General features: G+C 40.0%; 1 protein-coding gene, 1 long non-coding RNA gene and 1 pseudogene across 2 annotated transcripts in view; 2 read left to right on the top strand and 1 right to left on the bottom strand.

Annotated features, from left to right (window-relative positions):
* Positions 1-22,577, bottom strand: part of LOC102808525 (xaa-Pro aminopeptidase 1-like) — a 66,882-nt gene that overhangs the window by 26,509 nt on the left and 17,796 nt on the right. Inside the window, exon 4 of the mRNA XM_085505537.1 lies at positions 21,768-21,831. Within this exon, the coding sequence (XP_085361663.1) occupies positions 21,768-21,831 (64 nt within the window). The remainder of the gene's footprint in view (positions 1-21,767; positions 21,832-22,577) is intronic.
* On the top strand, positions 11,401-13,829 carry LOC146737175 (uncharacterized; annotated as a pseudogene).
* Positions 17,399-17,990, top strand: LOC146737174 (uncharacterized). Its single transcript, XR_014930980.1, has 2 exons — positions 17,399-17,495; positions 17,889-17,990. It is a non-coding gene; the product is annotated as an uncharacterized LOC146737174 (long non-coding RNA).

The raw sequence follows: 22,577 nt of genomic DNA, 5'->3' as shown, positions 1-22,577 counted from the left end.
GCATGATTTGGTGGGCTTAAATATTGGGGTTTCGAAATGACATGATTTGGCGATGTTAGATATCAAGGTTTAGACATTGCATGATTTGGTGGGGAAATATTGGGGTTTAGACATTGCATGATTTGGTGGGCTTAAATATTGGGGTTTCGAAATGACATGATTTGGCGATGTTAGATATCAAGGTTTAGACATTGCATGATTTGGTGAGGTTAGATATTAGGGTTTAGACATTGCATGATTTGGTGAGGTTAGAAATTGGGGTTTAGACATTGCATGATTTAGTGGGGTTAAATATTAAGGTTTAGACATGGCATGATTTCGCGAGGTTAGATATCGAGGTTTAGACATTGCATGATTTGGTGAGGAGAGATATTGGGGTTTAGACATTGCATGATTTGGTGGGGTTAAATATTGGGGTTTAGACATTGCATGATTTGGTGAGGTTAAATATTGGGGTTTAGACATTGCATGATTTGGTGGGGTTAAATATTGGGGTTTAAACATGGCATGATTTGGCGAGGTTAGAAATTGGGGTTTAGACATTACATGATTTGGCGAGGTTAGATATTGGGGTTTAGACATTGCATGATTTAGTGGGGTTAAATATTAAGGTTTAGACATGGCATGATTTCGCGAGGTTAGATATCGAGGTTTAGACATTGCATGATTTGGTGAGGTTAGATATTGCGGTTTAGACATTGCATGATTTGGTTGGGTTAAATATTGGGGTTTAAACATGGCATGATTTGGCGAGGTTAGATATTGGGGTTTAGACATTGCATGATTTGGTGAGGTTAAATATTGGGGTTTAGACATTACATGATTTGGCGAGGTTAGATATTGGGGTTTAGACATTGCATGATTTAGTGGGGTTAAATATTAATGTTTAGACATGGCATGATTTCGCGAGGTTAGATATCGAGGTTTAAACATGGCATGATTTGGTGGGGTTAAATATTGGGGTTTAAACATGGCATGATTTGGCGAGGTTAGATATTGGGGTTTAGACATTGCATGATTTAGTGGAGTTAAATATTAAGGTTTAGACATAGCATGATTTCGCGAGGTTAGATATCGAGGTTTAGACATTGCATGATTTGGTGAGGTTAGATATTGAGGTTTAGACATTGCATGATTTGGTGGGGTTAGATACTGGGGTTTCGCCATGCCATGATTTGGCGTGGTTAAATATTGGGGTGTAGACATGGCATGATTTGGTGGGCTTAAATATTGGGGTTCAGACATGACATGATTTGGCGAGGTTAGATATTGGGGTTCAGACATGGCATGATTTTCCGAGGTTAGATATCGGGGTTTAGACATTGCATGATTTGGCGTGGTTAAATATTGGGGTGTAGACATGGCATGATTTGGTGGGCTTAAATATTGGAGTTTCGACATGACATGATTTGGCGATGTTAGATATCGAGGTTTAGACATTGCATGATTTGGTGAGGTTAGATATTGGGGTTTAGACATTGCATGATTTGGTGGGATTAAATATTGGGGTTTAGACATGGCATGATTTCGCGAGGTTAGATATTGGGGTTTAGACATTGCATGATTTAGTGGGGTTAAATATTAAGGTTTAGACATGGCATGATTTCTTGAGGTTAGATATCGAGGTTTAGACATTGCATGATTTGGTGGGGTTAAATATTGGGGTTTAGACATGGCATGCTTTGGTGGGGTTAAATATTGGGGTTTAGACATGGCATGATTTGGTTGCGTTAAATATTGGGGTTTAGACATGGCATGATCTGGCGAGGTTAGATATCGGAGTTTAAACATTGCATGATTTGGCGTGGTTATATAATGGGGTTTAGACATTGCATGATTTGATGGTGTTAGATATTTAGGTTTAGACATGATATGATTTTGTGGGATTAGATACTGGGGTTTCGACATGGCATGATTTGGGGTGGTTATGTTTTGGGGTGTAGAAATGGCATGATTTGGTGGGGATAGATATTGGGGTTTAGACATTACATGATTTGGCGAGGTTAGATATTGGGGTTTAGACATGGCATGATTTGGCGAGGTTAGATATCGGGGTTTAGACATTGCATGATTTGGCGTGGTTAAATATTGGGGTGTAGACATGGCATGATTTGGTGGGCTTAAATATTGGGGTTTCGACATGACATGATTTGGCGATGTTAGATATCGAGGTTTAGACATTGCATGATTTGGTGAGGTTAGATATCGAGGTTTAGACATTGCATGATTTGGTGGGGTTAAATATTGGGGTTTAGACATTGCATGATTTGGTGGGGTTAAATATTGGGGTTTAAACATGGCATGATTTCGCGAGGTTAGATATCGAGGTTTAGACATTGCATGATTTGGTGGGGTTAAATATTGGGGTTTAGACATGATATGATTTGGTGGGGTTAGATACTGGGGTTTCGACATGGCATGATTTGGCGTGGTTAGAGTTTGGGGTTTAGACATGGCATGATTTGATGGTGTTAGATATTGAGGTTTAGACATGATATGATTTGGTGAGGTTAGATACTGGGGTTTCGACATGGCATGATTTGGCGTGGTTAGATTTTGGGGTGTAGACATGGCATGATTTGGTGGGGATAGATATTGCGGTTTAGACATTGCATGATTTGGTTGGGTTAAATATTGGGGTTTAAACATGGCATGATTTGGCGAGGTTAGATATTGGGGTTTAGACATTGCATGATTTGGTGAGGTTAAATATTGGGGTTTAGACATTACATGATTTGGCGAGGTTAGATATTGGGGTTTAGACATTGCATGATTTAGTGGGGTTAAATATTAATGTTTAGACATGGCATGATTTCGCGAGGTTAGATATCGAGGTTTAAACATGGCATGATTTGGTGGGGTTAAATATTGGGGTTTAAACATGGCATGATTTGGCGAGGTTAGATATTGGGGTTTAGACATTGCATGATTTAGTGGAGTTAAATATTAAGGTTTAGACATAGCATGATTTCGCGAGGTTAGATATCGAGGTTTAGACATTGCATGATTTGGTGAGGTTAGATATTGGGGTTTAGACATTGCATGATTTGGTGGGGTTAGATACTGGGGTTTCGCCATGCCATGATTTGGCGTGGTTAAATATTGGGGTGTAGACATGGCATGATTTGGTGGGCTTAAATATTGGGGTTCAGACATGACATGATTTGGCGAGGTTAGATATTGGGGTTTAGACATGGCATGATTTGCCGAGGTTAGATATCGGGGTTTAGACATTGCATGATTTGGCGTGGTTAAATATTGGGGTGTAGACATGGCATGATTTGGTGGGCTTAAATATTGGAGTTTCGACATGACATGATTTGGCGATGTTAGATATCGAGGTTTAGACATTGCATGATTTGGTGAGGTTAGATATTGGGGTTTAGACATTGCATGATTTGGTGGGATTAAATATTGGGGTTTAGACATGGCATGATTTCGCGAGGTTAGATATTGGGGTTTAGACATTGCATGATTTAGTGGGGTTAAATATTAAGGTTTAGACATGGCATGATTTCTCGAGGTTAGATATCGAGGTTTAGACATTGCATGATTTGGTGGGGTTAAATATTGGGGTTTAGACATGGCATGCTTTGGTGGGGTTGAATATTGGGGTTTAGACATGGCATGATTTGGTTGCGTTAAATATTGGGGTTTAGACATGGCATGATCTGGCGAGGTTAGATATCGGAGTTTAAACATTGCATGATTTGGCGTGGTTATATAATGGGGTTTAGACATTGCATGATTTGATGGTGTTAGATATTTAGGTTTAGACATGATATGATTTTGTGGGATTAGATACTGGGGTTTCGACATGGCATGATTTGGGGTGGTTAGGTTTTGGGGTGTAGAAATGGCATGATTTGGTGGGGATAGATATTGGGGTTTAGACATTACATGATTTGGCGAGGTTAGATATTGGGGTTTAGACATGGCATGATTTGGCGAGGTTAGATATCGGGGTTTAGACATTGCATGATTTGGCGTGGTTAAATATTGGGGTGTAGACATGGCATGATTTGGTGGGCTTAAATATTGGGGTTTCGACATGACATGATTTGGCGATGTTAGATATTGAGGTTTAGACATTGCATGATTTGGTGAGGGAAGATGTCGAGGTTTAGACATTGCATGATTTGGTGGGGTTAAATATTGGGGTTTAGACATTGCATGATTTGGTGGGGTTAAATATTGGGGTTTAAACATGGCATGATTTCGCGAGGTTAGATATCGAGGTTTAGACATTGCATGATTTGGTGGGGTTAAATATTGGGGTTTAGACATGATATGATTTGGTGGGGTTAGATACTGGGGTTTCGACATGGCATGATTTGGCGTGGTTAGAGTTTGGGGTTTAGACATGGCATGATTTGATGGTGTTAGATATTGAGGTTTAGACATGATATGATTTGGTGAGGTTAGATACTGGGGTTTCGACATGGCATGATTTGGCGTGGTTAGATTTTGGGGTGTAGACATGGCATGATTTGGTGGGGATAGATATTGGGGTTTAGACATTACATGATTTGGCGAGGTTAGATATTGTCACATGCAACGTAATATTACCGTAATTGGTATAGTACAGGTGTGATGGTAACAGAAAAACTTCCCTGGCGGCGATGATATCATACAAACACGGAGCCAACAGATGAGGTTTCAACTGGTACTGGTATTATTATACTCTGCAAACATCAAGTACAATAACGCGGTAAAACTCCACTACTCCAATAACTAGATACTTAAACTCCAATACAATTCAACGAGATCTCCGATCTGATCTCGGTGCTGAACAACTCCCCTGTATATACCCCCACTGTCTATAAATAGACCATTACATCAGCATACATAATGAGTCTGGAATTTACTACAAATTTCTAGAATGTTCCATTACCTTCTATTGCCTTCTACAGTGTTCTATTACATATTCAACCAGTTTCTAAAAAAATCTAGAATATTCCACCCAGACACAGTACGGTTCTAGAACATTCTCAGTGACACGGAAGTGGTAAACAAGTCGTATGCGACATATATCAGGGTTTAGACATGGCATGATTTGGTGGGCTTAAATATTGGGCTTCAGACATGACATGATTTGGCGAGGTTAGATATTGGGGTTTAGACATGGCATGATTTTGCGAGGTTAGATATTGGAGTTTAGATATTGCATGATTTGGCGATGTTAGATAAAGACGGAGTTTAAACATGGCATGATTTCGCGAGGTTAGATATCGAGGTTTAGACATTGCATGATTTGGTGAGGTTAGATATTGGGGTTTAGACATTGCATGATTTGGTGGGGTTAAATATTGGGGTTTAGACGTTGCATGATTTGGCGAGGTTATGTATGGGGGTTTAGACATGGCATGATTTGGCGAGGTTATGTATGGGGGTTTAGACATTGCATGATTTGCGCGGTTATGTATGGGGGTTTAGACATGGCATGATTTGGCGAGGTTAGATATCGGGGTTTAGACAGACATGGCATGTTATGGCGAGGTTAGATATCGGAGTTTAAACATTGCGTGATTTGGCGTGGTTAGATAATGGGGTTTAGACATGGCATGATTTGATGGTGTTAGATATTTAGGTTTAGACATGGTATGATTTGGTGGGGTTAGATACTGGGGTTTCGCCATGGCATGATTTGGCGTGATTAAATATTGGGGTGTAGACATGGCATGACTTGGTGGGCTTAAATATTGGGGTTCAGACATGACATGATTTGGCGAGGTTAGATATTGGGGTTTAGACATGGCATGATTTGGCGAGGTTAGATATCGGGGTTTAGACATTGCATGATTTGGCGTGGTTAAATATTGAGGTGTAGACATGGCATGATTTGGTGGGCTTAAATATTGGGGTTCAGACATGACATGATTTGGCGAGGTTAGATATTGGGGTTTAGACATTGCATGATTTGGTGTGGTTAAATATTGGGGTTTAAACATGGCATGATTTGGCGAGGTTAGATATTGGGATTTAGACATTGCATGATTTGGTGAGGTTAAATATTGGGGTTTAGACATGGCATGATTTGGCGAGGTTAGATATTGGGGTTTAGACATTGCATGATTTGGCGAGGTTAGATATCGAGGTTTAGACATTGCATGATATGGTGAGGTTAGATATTGGGGTTTAGACATTGCATGATTTGGTGGGATTAAATATTGGGGTTTAGACATGGCATGATTTGGCGAGGTTAGATATTCGGTTTTGACATTGCATGATTTAGTGGAGTTAAATATTTGGGGTTAGGCATTGCATGATTTAGAGAGGTTTGATATCGGGGTTTAGATATGGCATGACTTGGTGGGGTTAAAAATTGGGGAGTAGACATTGCATGATTTGGCGAAATTAGATATCGGGGTTCAGACATTACATGATTTGGTTGGGTTAAATATTGGGGTTTAGACATGATATGATCTGGCGAGGTTAGATATCGGAGTTTAAATATTGCTAGCATTGGCGAGGTTAGATATCGGGATTTAGATATGGCATGTTTTGGCGAGGTTAGATATCGGAGTTTAGACTGCATGATTTGGTGGGGTTAAATATTGGGGTTTAGACATGGCATGATTTGGTGGGGTTAAATATTGGGGTTTAGACATGGCATGATATGGTGGGGTTAAATATTGGGATTTAGACATGGCATGATTTGGCGTGGTTAGATATTGGGGTGTAGACATGGCATGATTTGGTGGAGATAGATATTGGGGGTTAGACATTGCCTGATTTAGAGAGGTTTGATATAGGGGTTTAAATACTGCATGACTTGGTGGTGGTTAAAAATTGGGGAGTAGACATTCCATGATTTGGCGAAATTAGATATCGGGGTTCAGACATTGCATGATTTGGTTGGGTTAAATATTGGGGTTTAGACATGGTATGATCTGGAGAGGTTAGATATATGAGTTTAAACATTGCAGGATTGGGCGAGGTTAGTTATCGAGGTTTAGCCATCGCATGATTTAGTTGGGTTAACATATCGCGGTTTAGACATTGCGTGATTTTGCGTGGTTAGATATCGGGGTTTAGACATGGCATGATTTGGTGGGGATAACTATTGGAGTTTAGACACGAAATGATTTGGCGAGGTTAGATATCGGAGTTTCAACATTGCATGATTTTGAGAGTTTATATATAGAGGTTTAGACATGGCATGATTAGGCGAGGTTAAATATCGAGGTTCAGACATTGCATGACTTGGTTGGGTTAAATATTGGGGTTTAGACATGGCATGATCAGGCGAGATTAGATATCGGAGTTTAAATATTGCAGGCTTTGGCGAGGTTAGATAATGGGGTTTAGACATAGCAGGATTTGGTGGGGTTAGATATCGCGGTTTAGACGTTGCGTGATTTTGCAAGGTTAGATGTCGGGGTTTAGACATTGCATGATTTGGTGAGGTTATATGTCGGGGTTTAGACATGGCATGATTTGGCGAGGATAGATATTGGGGTTTAGACATGGCATGTTTTGACGAGGTTAGATATACGAGATTAGACATTGCATGATTTGGAGAGGTTAGATACCGAGGTTTAGACAGTGCATGACTTAGTGGGGTTAAATATTTGGGGTTAGACATTGCATAATTTGGCGAGGTTAGATACCGAGGTTTAGACAGTGCATGATTTAGAGAGGATTGATATCGGGGTTTAGATATGGCATGACTTGGTGGGGTTAAAATTGGGGAGTAGACATTGCATGATTTGGCGAAATTAGATATCGGGGTTCAGACATGACATGATTTGGTTGGGTTAAATATAGGTGTTTAGACATGACATGATCTGGCGAGGTTAGATATCGGAGTTTAAATATTGCTGGCTTTGGCGAGGTTAGATAATGGGGTTTAGACATGGCATGATTTGGCGAGGTTAGATATCGTAGTTTCAACATTGCATGATTTTGAGAGTTTAGATATCGAGGTTTAGACATTGCATGATTAGGCGAGGTTAGATATCGAGGTTCAGACATTGCATGACTTGGTTGGGTTAAATATTGGGGTTAGACATTGCATGATTTGGCGAGGTTAGATACCGAGGTTTGGACAGTGCATGATTTAGATAGGTTAGATATCGAGGTTTAGACATGGCATGACTTAATGGGGTTAAATATTTGGGGTTAGGCATTGTATGATTTAGAGAGGTTTGATATCGGGGTTTAGATATGGCATGACTTGGTGGGGTTAAAAATTGGGGAGTAGACATTGCATGATTTGGTGAACTTAGATATCGGGGTTCAGACATTACATGATTTGGTTGGTTTAAATATTGGGGTTTAGACATGACATGATCTGGCGAGGTTAGATATCGGAGTTTAAATATTGCTGGCTTTGGCGAGGTTAGATATCGGAGTTTAAATATTGCAGGCTTTGGCGAGGTTAGATAATGGGGTTTAGACATGGCAGGATTTGGTGGGGTTAGATATCGCGGTTTAGACATTGCGTGATTTTGCAAGGTTAGATGTCGGGGTTTAGACATGGCATGATTTGGCGAGCATAGATATTGGGGTTTAGACATGACATGATTTGGCGTGGTTAAATATTGGGGTGTAGACATGGCATGATTTGGTGGGCTTAAATATTTGGGTTCAGACATGACATGATTTGGCGAGGTTAGATATTGGGGTTTAGACATTGCATGATTTGGTGTGGTTAAATATTAGGGTTTAAACATGGCATGATTTGGCGAGGTTAGATATTGGGGTTTAGACATTGCATGATTTGGTGAGGTTAAATATTGGGGTTTAGACATGGCATGATTTGGCGAGGTTAGATATTGGGCTTTAGACATTGCATGATTTGGCGAGGTTAGATATCGAGGTTTAGACATTGCATGATTTGGTGAGGTTAGATATTGGGGTTTAGACATTGCATGATTTGGTGGGATTAAATATTGGGGTTTAGACATGGCATGATTTGGCGAGCATAGATATTGGGGTTTAGACATGGCATGTTTTGACGAGGTTAGATATGCGAGATTAGACATTGCATGATTTGGCGTGGTTAGATACCGAGGTTTAGACAGTGCATGATTTAGAGAGGTTAGATATCGGGGTTTAGATATGGCATGACTTGGTGGGGTTAAAAATTGGGGAGTAGACATTGCATGATTTGGTGAACTTAGATATCGGGGTTCAGACATTACATGATTTGGTTGGTTTAAATATTGGGGTTTAGACATGACATGATCTGGCGAGGTTAGATATCGGAGTTTAAATATTGCTGGCTTTGGCGAGGTTAGATATCGGAGTTTAAATATTGCAGGCTTTGGCGAGGTTAGATAATGGGGTTTAGACATGGCAGGATTTGGTGGGGTTAGATATCGCGGTTTAGACATTGCGTGATTTTGCAAGGTTAGATGTCGGGGTTTAGACATGGCATGGTTTGGCGAGCATAGATATTGGGGTTTAGACATGACATGATTTGGCGTGGTTAAATATTGGGGTGTAGACATGGCATGATTTGGTGGGCTTAAATATTTGGGTTCAGACATGACATGATTTGGCGAGGTTAGATATTGGGGTTTAGACATTGCATGATTTGGTGTGGTTAAATATTAGGGTTTAAACATGGCATGATTTGGCGAGGTTAGATATTGGGGTTTAGACATTGCATGATTTGGTGAGGTTAAATATTGGGGTTTAGACATGGCATGATTTGGCGAGGTTAGATATTGGGCTTTAGACATTGCATGATTTGGCGAGGTTAGATATCGAGGTTTAGACATTGCATGATTTGGTGAGGTTAGATATTGGGGTTTAGACATTGCATGATTTGGTGGGATTAAATATTGGGGTTTAGACATGGCATGATTTGGCGAGCATAGATATTGGGGTTTAGACATGGCATGTTTTGACGAGGTTAGATATGCGAGATTAGACATTGCATGATTTGGCGTGGTTAGATACCGAGGTTTAGACAGTGCATGATTTAGAGAGGTTAGATATCGGGGTTTAGATATGGCATGACTTAGTAGGGTTAAATATTTGGTGTAACGACTGTCGGCATTGTTTTAATAGCGATAACGCTCTTCTATGTGGTTTAGTGATTTTACTTGTATAGCGCCATCTGTACTTAACGAACAAACAGACCGGGACATGCCATCTTGAAGAGAAAGTTAGTCGGATTTGATTGACGAAGACAAAACAACAAAGTTTTAGTTGTATTTAGCACCGATCCCCGGAATAGAGGTACGCATTGTGATTATAAGTTACTGTAGTTCATTTTGATATGCTTTTTATGTTATTTTGAGTACAATTTAGAGTTATATCATCGAGAAAGTAAAAATGCATTGCCGAGTGCACATAACAACATGACGCCATTGCTAATTTACATGTACTGAATATTTGCACTGAACTTGAAGTGAACTTGTTTGTCGACTATGAAACGGCAGTTGTAGAACTTCGGTGTGATGGAATTACGTCCTTGTATTTTGATATGTCAGTGAAGTGTTGATTGGGCAGTATATGAGTCTATGTACATGTATTGATAGTGGACTGGTTTACCGGATATACCTTTGCTCGAGTAACTTTATACTTGTTTACATTATTACTTAGTATTTTTGTATTTCTTTGTTTTTCTAGTTTTACGTGAATTTGTAATTCTCTCCATGAGTTCAATGAACCTTGACACTGGAGTGACCTTTGTGAACCAGTGACCAGTGAATAAATGACATTGATGTGAAATACTGGAGTGATTTATTTCTGACGCTTGCGGACTGCGACCCCTCAAGTGAACTGTTCCATTATTGATGAAATTAATTTGAAATGACACAATTTATCAATAATCATTCGCCACAGTAAAACTCTACCGGTGAGTACAACTCTAACTGGAGAAAACAAATGTGTAAATAAAGACCATGGCATCACATATAAGGGACCCTGGGTGTACTAGTAGCTATGGAAGACCTATCAAGTTAACAGATAAAGCTCTGGAGAATGAATGTGAAGAGAATAAGAAAAGATATGAGCATGCATATAGACATATGATTTAATAGCAAATAATGGTGATTCCAAGGCCATACATGAAGATGAAGGTTATAAGGAATGTTTATTTCTATGTGAAAGATTTCTGCAGTGCGAACATGAGTATTGTGCCCTTCTACTACACGAAGACGAATTTAGTAAACATGAATCAATATTTTTACAAAGACGAGAATACATTGAATCATTTAAGTCTGCCGTGCAGTCTTTCTTTGCCAAGGAACAAGATAAGAAAGATCGTCATGCTGATGTTGACCAATACAACAGTGTTTCTCAAACAAGCAGAGCTTCCAGAAAATCAAAAAGCTCTAAGGCTAGTTCATGTTCCACCCATACAAATATTAGTATGCTACGACTCCAAGAAGACCAGAAAAGAGCTGAGTAGCTGCTCGTACAGCCGCCCACCAAGAGCGAATGCGCCTAGAAAGTGTTGCTCTTCAGAGAAGACGGCAAATTGATAAGGAAAAACGACGTCTAGAATTGATTAGAGAACAATCCTTGTTAGAGATTAAGGAAATGCAAGATGATTTTGAGTTCGAGATTATAAATATGAAAGAAGAAATCGATCTCAAAGAAGTAATTGCTGTTAGTAAAAATAAGTCAAATGTCCTAGATCAGTATGAGCAAGATGGAAGTCAGAGTGGGACAAAAACGACATACCATGGTCTATTAAAGGAACCTTCCTATCATGCTGATGAAACTCATTATGCTAATACAGGTGACGGTGACACAAGACCAACAGAAGGGAGACGTATACGTTTTTCACCTGATACTACTGGAATATCATCGCTTAACCCCACACCATTGCCGAGTACTAGGCAGCTGCAACCATTCCATATAGGCAGTAAATATACAGACGAGTCACAGTGTGCTTCAAGTCAAGATGTTGTCAATACCAGAACAAGGTCCGAAGGAAATTTTCCACAGGATATACATGTTCCAGACAATAGACCACCTTCAGTGACATAGCCAAACTATGAGCACATTTTGCATCAACCGTTAGAAGATAGCAATAACCATATTGATGAATCACAGACATTTCCACGTCAAACTGATTCTGCAGGTGCGCTAAACCGATTGGCTGATATATTATCTAGTCGACAGGAAGACCTCCCAAGAAAGGAGCCGGATGTTTTCAGCGGTAATGTGTACGACTATCCTGTCTGGATTACTTCTTTTCAAACGCTTGTTGAACAGAAGAAGCCATTATCTGCTGACAGATTATATTACCTAGGCAAATATACTACTGGTGAAGCCAAAGACGTTATTAAAGGTCTACTGATGTTAGGTAGCGAAAAAGCGAAAAAGCTTATATCAAAGCAAAGAAATTACTAGCTGAGCACTATGGAGATAAATTGATTGTCGCCGACACATACAAAAAAGGAATCAATGACTGGCCACAGATAAAATCCAGCGATGGCAAGGAACTGAGAAAATTCACAGACTTTCTACTTCATTGTGAAACAGCCATGACGACCATTGGATATCTGAGGGTATTGAATGATCCTGATGAACAGAAGAAAGTTCTGAGGAAAATCCCAAAGAGTATTTCTGATCGATGGATGAGAAAGGTAGATAGTGTGCTGAATGATGAGTCTCACATGACACATGGTGATTCATATGATCGTTACCCGCCATTTGCTGAGTTGTGTCAGTTCCTAAGTAGAGAGGCTCGTATCGCATGTAGCCCAGCAAACTTGAAAGCTGATGATAAGAAAGAAGACTCAAAGCATGGAAAAGGTAGTAAGTATAGTGGTGCAAGAAGTTTTGCAACAGAGGCAGATAAGGTTAAGAAGACTGCTGCTGTTGAGGAGCAACCCACATCAACCATCGACACAGCTAAAGTGAAACGATGTTGTGTTCTATGTAAGGGAGAACACATCTTAGAGAAATGTAAAGACTTTCTCAAAATAAAATATACAGAAAGAAAAGCTGTTGTGATGTCTAAAGGGCTTTGTATGGGATGTCTAAAATGGGGACATAGATACCGTGATTGTAGATATAAGAAAGTATGTGACACTTGTAAGCGTGCTCACCCTACAGTACTACACGATGATGCATTCAAGCCAAATGTTAATGTTGGTAGGGAGCCCAAGCTTGATAGCGCCATATCACACACCTTACAAGTTAAACATACTAATGAGCAGAATGAAACTGAGAAACAGTCATGCTCTCACTCACTTATCGTTCCTGTCATGTTACATCACCAAGAATCTCCAGGTCACCAAACATTGGTGTACGCACTACTAGACCCACAGTCAGATTCCTGCTTTTTATCAGAAACCACAATGAATAAGATCCTAGCAAAGGGATCTATAGTTAATTTAAAGCTTTCAATGATGCTAGATGAGAAGATAATTACTAGTAAGAAGATCGATGGTCTGGTTGTTAAGGATATGGATGGTGTTACAAATATAAATTTACCAAGTGTTTACACTAGAGAGGTGATTCCAGCCAGCCACAGCCAAATACCGAAGCCTGAAACCATCAGACGATGGCCTCACTTAAAGAAAGTCACAGAGAAATTGTATCCATACAAGAGCGATGCTGAGATAGGCCTGTTAATTGGTCTGAACTGTACGCATGCCTTGAAGCCCAGAGATGTCATACCTGGCAACGAGAACGACCCATACGCTGTCCAGACAGCCCTAGGTTGGGGAGTTATTGGCATGATGAATAACTACAACTGCAGACTTGTGAGTGCCGATGAAAGAAGATGTCACTTTGCATACAAAACACAAGCAAAGGAGATTAACCCAGTTCAGTTAAAAAAGATGTTCGAAGTTGACTTTAATGAGAGGAGTTCAGAAGAAAGAATCTCAATCGAAGACAAAGATTCTTGATGAAGGTTCGTGATGGAATCCATCAACGAGATGACGGGCATTTTGAAATTCCCCTGCCATTCAAGGATGATAATATCAAACTGCCAAACAATAAAATACTGGCTGTGAAACGATTAGCAAGGCTAAAAAGTAAGATGATAAAGGACTCGCAGTATCAGGCAGATTACATAGCCTTCATGAACGACATAGTAGACAAGGGATTTGTGGAGAAGATACCTACTGATGAAGATTCTCAAGTAGAAGGTCGTATATGGTATATTCCCCACCATGGTGTATACCATGCTAAAAAACCTGGAAAGATAAGAGTAGTCTTTGACTGCAGTGCAGAATATCATGGTGAGGTCCTAAACCATCATCTATTACAAGGACCTGATTTGACAAACAATCTCACAGGAGTATTGTGTCATTTCCGACAAGAGCCAATCGCATTCACTTGCGATATAGAAGGGATGTTTCACCAAGTCAGAGTCGATTCTAAAGACCGCGACTATCTGAGATTCCTCTGGTGGGAACACGAAAAACTAGACCGAGAGCCGATTGAGTTTAGGATGACTGTACATCTTTTTGGAGCCACATCATCACCTGGATGTGCTAACTTTGCCCTGAAGGCATCAGCCGATTTGTATGAAGATGAGTATGGTACTGCAGCAGCTGAATTTGTGAGAAAGGACTTCTACGTAAACGTTTGATAGAAATTAGTAAACTACTTTGTAAAAGAGGAGGATTCCGACTCCACAAGTAAGGAGGTAATAGAAAGTATTTCTCCCAGTGAACGAGCCAAGGGTATAAGGTAATAGAAAGTATTTCTCCCAGTGAATGAGCCAAGGGTATACAGAACACTGACCTTCACTGCAATGAGCTGCCTATTGAACGCACTTTGGGAGTTCAGTGGTGTGTAGAATTGGATACCTTTCAATTTCGCATTGAGTTGAAGGATAAACCATTTACTAGACGTGGAATTCTATCCACCGTGAGTTCTGTATTCGATCCTCTCGGATTAGTAGCTCCACTTATACTTACAGGTAAACGGATACTCCAAGAACTAATCAGAGATGGAGCTGACTGGGATGATGCAATTCCAGCTGATATCAAAGTAAGATGGGAACGATGGAGGGCAGAACTTCTTCTTCTCTCAAAGCTCAATATTCCTAGATGCTATAAGCCAACAGACTTTGGTAAGTTGAAGATGGCTGAGCTGCATCACTTCTGTGATGCAAGTCAAACCAGTTACGGTCAGTTTAGTTATTTGAGACTGATGGATGAACACAACAGAGTTTCCTGTTCTCTGGTTATGGGAAAGGCCAGAGTGACCCCGTCAAAGCCATTCACCATTCCTAGATTTGAACTGACGGCTGCAGTGACATCTGTAAGAGTGAGCAATTTCCTGGCCAAAGAGTTACAATATGAAGATATATCTCGCACTTATTGGACTGACAGTATGGTGACACTAGGCTACATAACAAACGAGGCAAGGCGTTTTCACATCTTTGTGGCAAACCGAGTTCAACTAATTAGGGATTTTACATCTCCAGAGCAATAGCGACACATTGCTACCAAAGATAATCCTGCAGATATAGCGTCGAGAGGTGTCAGCACAAAGGAATTGAACCAGAGTTCTTTGTGGTGGAAGGGACCAACATTCCTATTGACAGCAACGACGTTGATCCCAGAAATCAACCATGTAGATCTTCAACCTGACGACCCAGAAGTCAAGAAAGTAACTGTGTTGGTCACAAAAGTCAAACCTGGTAGCCATGCAGCCATATTAACAAGACTGGAATATTTTTTGAGCTGGCATAAGGCAAAGCGAGCGAGCTATTGCTGTATGTCTACGATTTAAGAAGAAACTAGTGAACCGAAGTGTTAAGCTGCTGAAAGTCTGTAAAGACTTAAAATCATTGAAGAAAGTGATAAAGATATCATACATACCTGTTGATGTCGACGAAATGCGAAGGGCTGAGCAGGAAATTATTAAATTAACACAGCAACAGGCATTTGCTAAGGAGTTGCAGATTCTCCATAATACAGAATTCTCAAGTATCACGACTGGTGGAGATAGCCGAAAGAAGCAGTCACTGAAGAAGACAAGCAACCTATTCTGACTGAACCCATACCTCGATGAAAGTGAAATACTTAGGGTAGGAGGAAGAATCAAAAGAGCGAATCTTCCTAGAGATATAACCCATCCGGTGTTATTGCCTAAGAAAGGTCATGTCACAAGTTTGATAATTTCACATTACCATGCAAGAAGTGGACATTCTGGGTGTGGTATGACGCTTAACGAAATTCGCGCTTCTGGATACTGGATAATAGCTTCCAGAGCAACAGTGTCGGCCTACGTGTGGAAGTGCATTCCATGCCGTAAATTACGTAGACCTGCACAAGGGCAGAGGATGTCTGATTTACCACGAGACAGACTAGAACCCACAGCTCCATTTACTTATAGTGCTGTGGACTACTTTGGACCTTTCTACGTGAAGGAAGGACGCCGTGAACTAAAACGATATGGTGTGCTATTCACCTATTTGAGCTCACGTGCGATCCACATTGAGACGACTAACTCACTAAGTACTGATTCGTTCCTGAACGCCTATCGCCGCTTCATTGGCCGCCATGGACCGATTCGTCAACTTCGATCGGATAGAGGAACTAATTTTGTTGGTGCAAAGGGTGAATTACTATGTGCGTTGGCAGAGATGAATCACTAGAGAGTGCGTCATGAGCTTCTAAAGGACAGTTGTGATTGGGTGACATTCAAAATGAACATGCCTCATTCCAGCCACATGGGTGGAGTTTGGGAGAGGATGATTAGATCCGCCAGAAACGCTTTGTCTGCTTTACTGATGATACATGGTAAGCAGCTTGATGACGAGTTGCTTTAGAACACTACTTGTTGAGGCAGAAGCCATTGTGAACAGTTGTCCCCTCACATACACTGATGTTAGTTCAACAAGCTCATTAGAACCACTCTCCCCTAGTCAAATATTGACATTAAAATCTAATGTAGTTCTTCCACCACCCGGAGAATTCCAGAGAGCTGATGTGTATTGTCGCCACTGTTGAAGGCATGTGCAGTACCTCGCGAATGAATTCTGGAGCCGCTGGAAGACGGAGTTCTTACCGACTCTTCAAGAATGACAAAAATGGGTTGCCTCCCAACCAGATCTACAAAAGGATGACGTTGTGATGATGATGGATGATAGCCTGCCACGATCCAGATGGCCACTTGCATGCATCATTAAAACTTTTCCCGGAGAAGATGGTCATGTCAGGAAAGTCCGCCTAGCAGTTGGACAGTCTATTTATGATCAACCAATACATAAACTTGTATTGTTAGTTAGCCAAGGTATCCCCGTCAAGGAGCCTGATGTTGAAGTACAAGACAATCCTCGATAGTATAGTAGTAGTATTTGTAGATATAGTCTTTGATTTTTGTTAGGTAAATTGCTTCAATTTAGAGGAGCCATGTAACGACTGTCGGCATTGTTTCAATAGCGATAACGCTCTTCTATGTGGTTTAGTGATTTTACTCGTATAGCGCCCTCTGTAGTTAATGAACAAACAGACCGGGACATGCCATCTTGAAGAGAAAGTTAGTCGGATTTGATTGACGAACATAAAACAACAAAGTTTTAGTTGTATTTAGCACCGATCCCCGGAATAGAGGTACGCATTGTGATTATAAGTTACTGTAGTTCATTTTGATATGCTTTTTATGTTATTTTGAGTACAATTTAGAGTTATATCATCGAGAAAGTAAAAATGCATTGCCGAGTGCACATAACAACATGACGCCATTGCTAATTTACATGTACTGAATATTTGCACTGAACTTGAATTGAACTTGTTTGTCGACTATGAAACGGCAGTTGTAGAACTTCGGTGTGATGGAATTACGTCCTTGTATTTTGATATGCCAGTGAAGTGATGATTGGGCAGTATATGAGTCTATGTACATGTATTGATAGTGGACTGGTTTACCGGATATGCCTTTGCTCGAGTAACTTTATACTTGTTTACATTATTACTTAGTATTTTTGTATTTCTTTGTTTTTCTAGTTTTACGTGAATTTGTAATTCTCTCCATGAGTTCAATGAACCTTGACACTGGAGTGACCTTTGTGAACCAGTGACCAGTGAATAAACGACATTGATGTGAAATACTGGAGTGATTTATTTCTGACGCTTGCGGACTGCGACCCCTCAAGTGAACTGTTCCATTATTGATGAAATTAATTTGAAATGACACGATTTATCAATAATCATTCGCCACATTTGGGGTTAAGCATTGCATGATTTAGAGAGGTTTGATATCGGGTTTAGATATGGCATGACTTAATGGGGTTAAAAATTGGGGAGTAGACATTGCATGATTTGGAAAAATTAGATATCGGGGTTCAGACATTACGTGATTTGGTTTGGTTGAATATTGGGGTTTAGACATGGTATGATCTGGCGAGGTTAGATATCGGAGTTTAAACATAGCAGGATTTGGCGAGGTTAGTTATCGAGGTTTAGACATAGCATGATTTAGTGGGGTTAACATATCGCGCTTTAGACATTGCGTGATTTTGCGAGGTTACATGTCGGGGTTTAGACATTGCATGATTTAGAGAGGTTATATATTGGGGTTTAGACATGGCATGATCTGGTGAGGTTAAATATCGGAGTTTAAACATTGCATGATTTGGCGTAGTTAGATAATGGGGTTTAGACATGGCATGATTTGGTGGAGTTAGATATTTGGGTTTAGACATGATATGATTTGGTGGGGTTAGATACTGGGATTCGACATGGCATGATTTGGCGTGGTTAGATATTGGGGTTTAGACATGGCATGATTAGGTGGGGATAGATATTGGGGTTTCGACATGGCATGATTTGGTGGGGATAGATATTAGGGTTTAGACATTACATGATTTGGCGAGGTTAGATAAAGACGGAGTTTAAACATTGCACGATTTGGCGAGGTTAGATATCGAGGTTCAGACATTGCACGATTTAGTGAGGTTAGATATCGGGGTTTAGACATGGCATTACTTGGCAAGGTTACATTTCAGGATTTAGACGTTGCATGATTTAGTGGGGTTAAATATCGGGGTTTAGACATTGCGTGATTTGGCAAGGTTAGATGTCGGGGATTGGACATGGCATGATTTGGCGAGGTTAGATATCGGGGTTTAGACATGACATGATTTGGCGAGGTCAGATATCGGAGTTAAGAAATTGCATGATTTAGTCGGGTGAAATATCGGGGTTTAGACATTGCGTGATTTGGCAACAGGCCCGTAGTTGGGGGGGGGGGTTCGGTCGAACCCCCTAAATTTTTAAAGTGAATAGTTTTATGATCGTAGATTAGAACATAATAAATCAAACAGTGTTAATTAAAATTAATATCATCGTTTAAATCACTTGACTCAGTGAAGTAACTATCAGACTCAGCCGACATTGCATAGTAATGAGCATTTTGGTGGCAACGAGCTTTAAATGTCAATCGTGAAGTTATGCCGTCTCAGCTCCACAACAGCCAATCAAAAATAGTTGTTATAAATAGGCAAGCTTTTATACGTAGTTTATATGTAGTTATTGAAGTCTACTGAGACCGCTGCTAAACTGCCACTATATGCATATTATTTTACCGCCCTCCAAAACAGATTTACAGTGAACCACAAAATTTACATACTGTAAGAAACTTGGTGATGTGCCATTGGTTAGTGCATTTAATTTGTTTGATACAATCATTGTGCCAGCTATTTCTTATGGTAGCGGAATGGGGATACGAAAATCGAGAGGGTACAGACAACATTTTGCAGATATCTACTCAATAGTTGCACAAACAATGTAGCGATGTTCGACGAATGTGGAAGGCTGCAATTATACTGTGGTTATTTCAAGCGTTGTATCTCATATTGGTTAAAATTAATGAAAAAGAGCTGGAACCCCAAAATATGTTATATCAGGCTTAACCGATTATACAAGACTCATCTGGCAGACTTACTTGGGTAACTCACATAAAATTCTCCTGTTCGAATATGGTTTCGGCATTGTCTGGTTTGAAAAACAAGTTAGAGATACTGCAAATTTCTAAGAGATATTTACTCCAAGAATAAAAAAAAATATCGGCAAGAATGGCATGCCTCAATTTCACAATCATTAATCTGTATCTTTTAAAAGTTTTCAAGCGACGAGATGAATATGAATCCAACTTAACTTAACCATATGTTTACATAGATGTTGTATTGTTTTTAAAATGTGTTATGCACTTTTCTACCCATTACATTTTGTACGATGGGCTGAGGTCCTTTACAGAAATAAAATTACATAATACAAAAATGAATAATTCTAGACAGATTTAGACATGAAATCGTGTCACTTTTATGTGCGCTAACATCTGCGAAGAGCGAAAAACTCGTGAATAGCATTCTACCTTAAAATACCTTGACAATAATGCTAAGATATGAACAGTTTTGTGTTTTTTGTGTACAACATTTTTCCGTAGTGGATCAATGGTGTGGATGTGTTTGTCTGTAGGTGGGGAATGGCTCAGGACCCCTTCTCTAAAATGGTAAAATAGTTCAAAGATGTTATGTGCAATAACTTACTAACGTAACACAAAGTAAACCAATTGAATTTAAAACCGTGAATATAAAAAAATGTTTGTAACAGAGCTCAAAGACACTTTTTCAAATGTTATAAAATTCACACGTTTCACATTAAATATAGTATTGTTGTTTTCGAACCCCCTATTCAAAAGTGCTGGATACGGGCCTGGGCAAGGTTAGATGTCGGGGTTTAGAAATGGCGTGATTTGGCGAGGTTTGGTGTAAAGCTTCGAACATGACATGATTTGGTGAGATTGGATATCAGGGTTTAGACGATATGATTTGTTGACGTTGAAGGTCAGGGTTAAATTTAGACATTCCATGATCTGGCGAGGTTAAATATCGGAGTTTTAACATTGCATGATTTGGCGTAGTTAGATAGTGGGGTTTAGACATGGCATGATTTGGTGGGGTTAGATATTTGGGTTTAGACATGTTATGATTTGGTGGGGTTAGATACTGGGGTTTCGACATGGCATGATTTGGCGTGGTTAGATATTGGGGTGTAGACATGGCATGATTTGGTGGGGTTAAATATTGGGGTTTAGACATGGCATGATCTGGCGAGGTTAGATATCGGAGTTTAAACATTGCAGAATTTTGCGAGGTTAGATATTGGGGTTTAGACATGGCATGATTTGGTGGGGTTAGATATTTGGGTTTAGACATGGTATGATTTGGTGGGGTTAGATACTGGGGTTTCCACATGGCATGATTTGGTGGGGTTAAATATTGGGGTTTAGACATGGCATGATCTGGCGAGGTTAGATATCGGAGTTTAAACATTGCAGAATTTTGCGAGGTTAGATATCGGGGTTTAGACATTGCATAATTTGGTGGGGTTGAATATTGGGGTTTAGACATGACATGATTTGGCGAGGTGTGATATCGGAGTTTAAACATTGCATGATTTGGCGAGGTTAGATATCGAGGTTCAGACATTGCATGATTTGGTTGGGTTAAATATTGAGGTTTAGACATTGCATGATTTGTCGAGGTTTGGTGTAAAGCTTCGAATGTGACATGATTTGCTGAGATTGGATATTGGGGTTTATACCACAGGATTTGACCGAGTAAGATATCGGGGTTTGGACGTCAAGATTTGACGACGTTAGCTATCGGGATTTAGACGATATGATTGGTGAGGTTGGACGTCGGTGATCAGACATTACATGGAATTAATTGGCGTAGACAGATTTGTTTTTATATATCGGTGCTTACATAAGAGGCTGCATGATTGCACGTTAACTACAACTACAGTCAATACATATGACTGCTGGAACATAAAAGCCACAGGGAATGTATTGAACATAAATATCAGAGAATATCTACTGACCTGCTGACCCATCAAATCCAGTTATCCAGTGTCTCCTTTCATGACACTTCGCGATATATTCACTCTGTTTGATAATAATGAAAGTTGTATTATTTAGATAAACTAGTTACTTAGAAAAAAACAGTCACAAACTGGTGTGTGGGTGACAAATAATCGTGTTGCACAATACTGGTGGTGGATGACAAACAGTCGTGTTGCACATACTGCTATGTGGATGACAAAAAGTCGTGTTGCACATACTGGTGTGTGGATGGCAATCAGTCGTGTTGCACATACTGATCAGTCGTGTTGCACATACTGATCTGTGGATGAAAAACAGTTGTGTTGCACATACTGATGATCAATTGAAAAGAAGTCGTGTTGCACATACTGGTGTTTGGATGACAAACAGTCGTGTTGCACATACTGGTGCGTGGATGCTAAACAGTCGTGTTGAACATACTGGTGTGTGGGTGATAAACAGTCGTGTTGCACATACTTGTTTTTGGATGACAAACAGTCGTGTTGCACATACTGATGTTCGAATGACAGGTAGTCGTGTTGCACATATTGTAGTTGGATGACAAACAGTCGTGTTGCACATACTGGTGCGTGGATGCTAAACAGTCGTGTTGCACATACTGGTGTGTGGGTGATAAACAGTCGTGTTGCACATACTTGTTTTTGGATGACAAACAGTCGTGTTGCACATACTGATGTTCGAATGACAGGTAGTCGTGTTGCACATATTGTAGTTGGATGACAAACAGTCGTGTTGCACATGTTGGCGTGTGGATGACAAACAGTCGTGTTACACATAGTGATGTTCGA

The sequence above is a fragment of the Saccoglossus kowalevskii genome, chromosome 11 (genome assembly GCF_978046115.1).
Source record: "Saccoglossus kowalevskii chromosome 11, keSacKowa6.1, whole genome shotgun sequence".
In the NCBI taxonomy this organism is placed as follows: Eukaryota; Metazoa; Hemichordata; class Enteropneusta; family Harrimaniidae; genus Saccoglossus; species Saccoglossus kowalevskii.
This window is presented reverse-complemented; position numbering and strand designations above follow the sequence as displayed.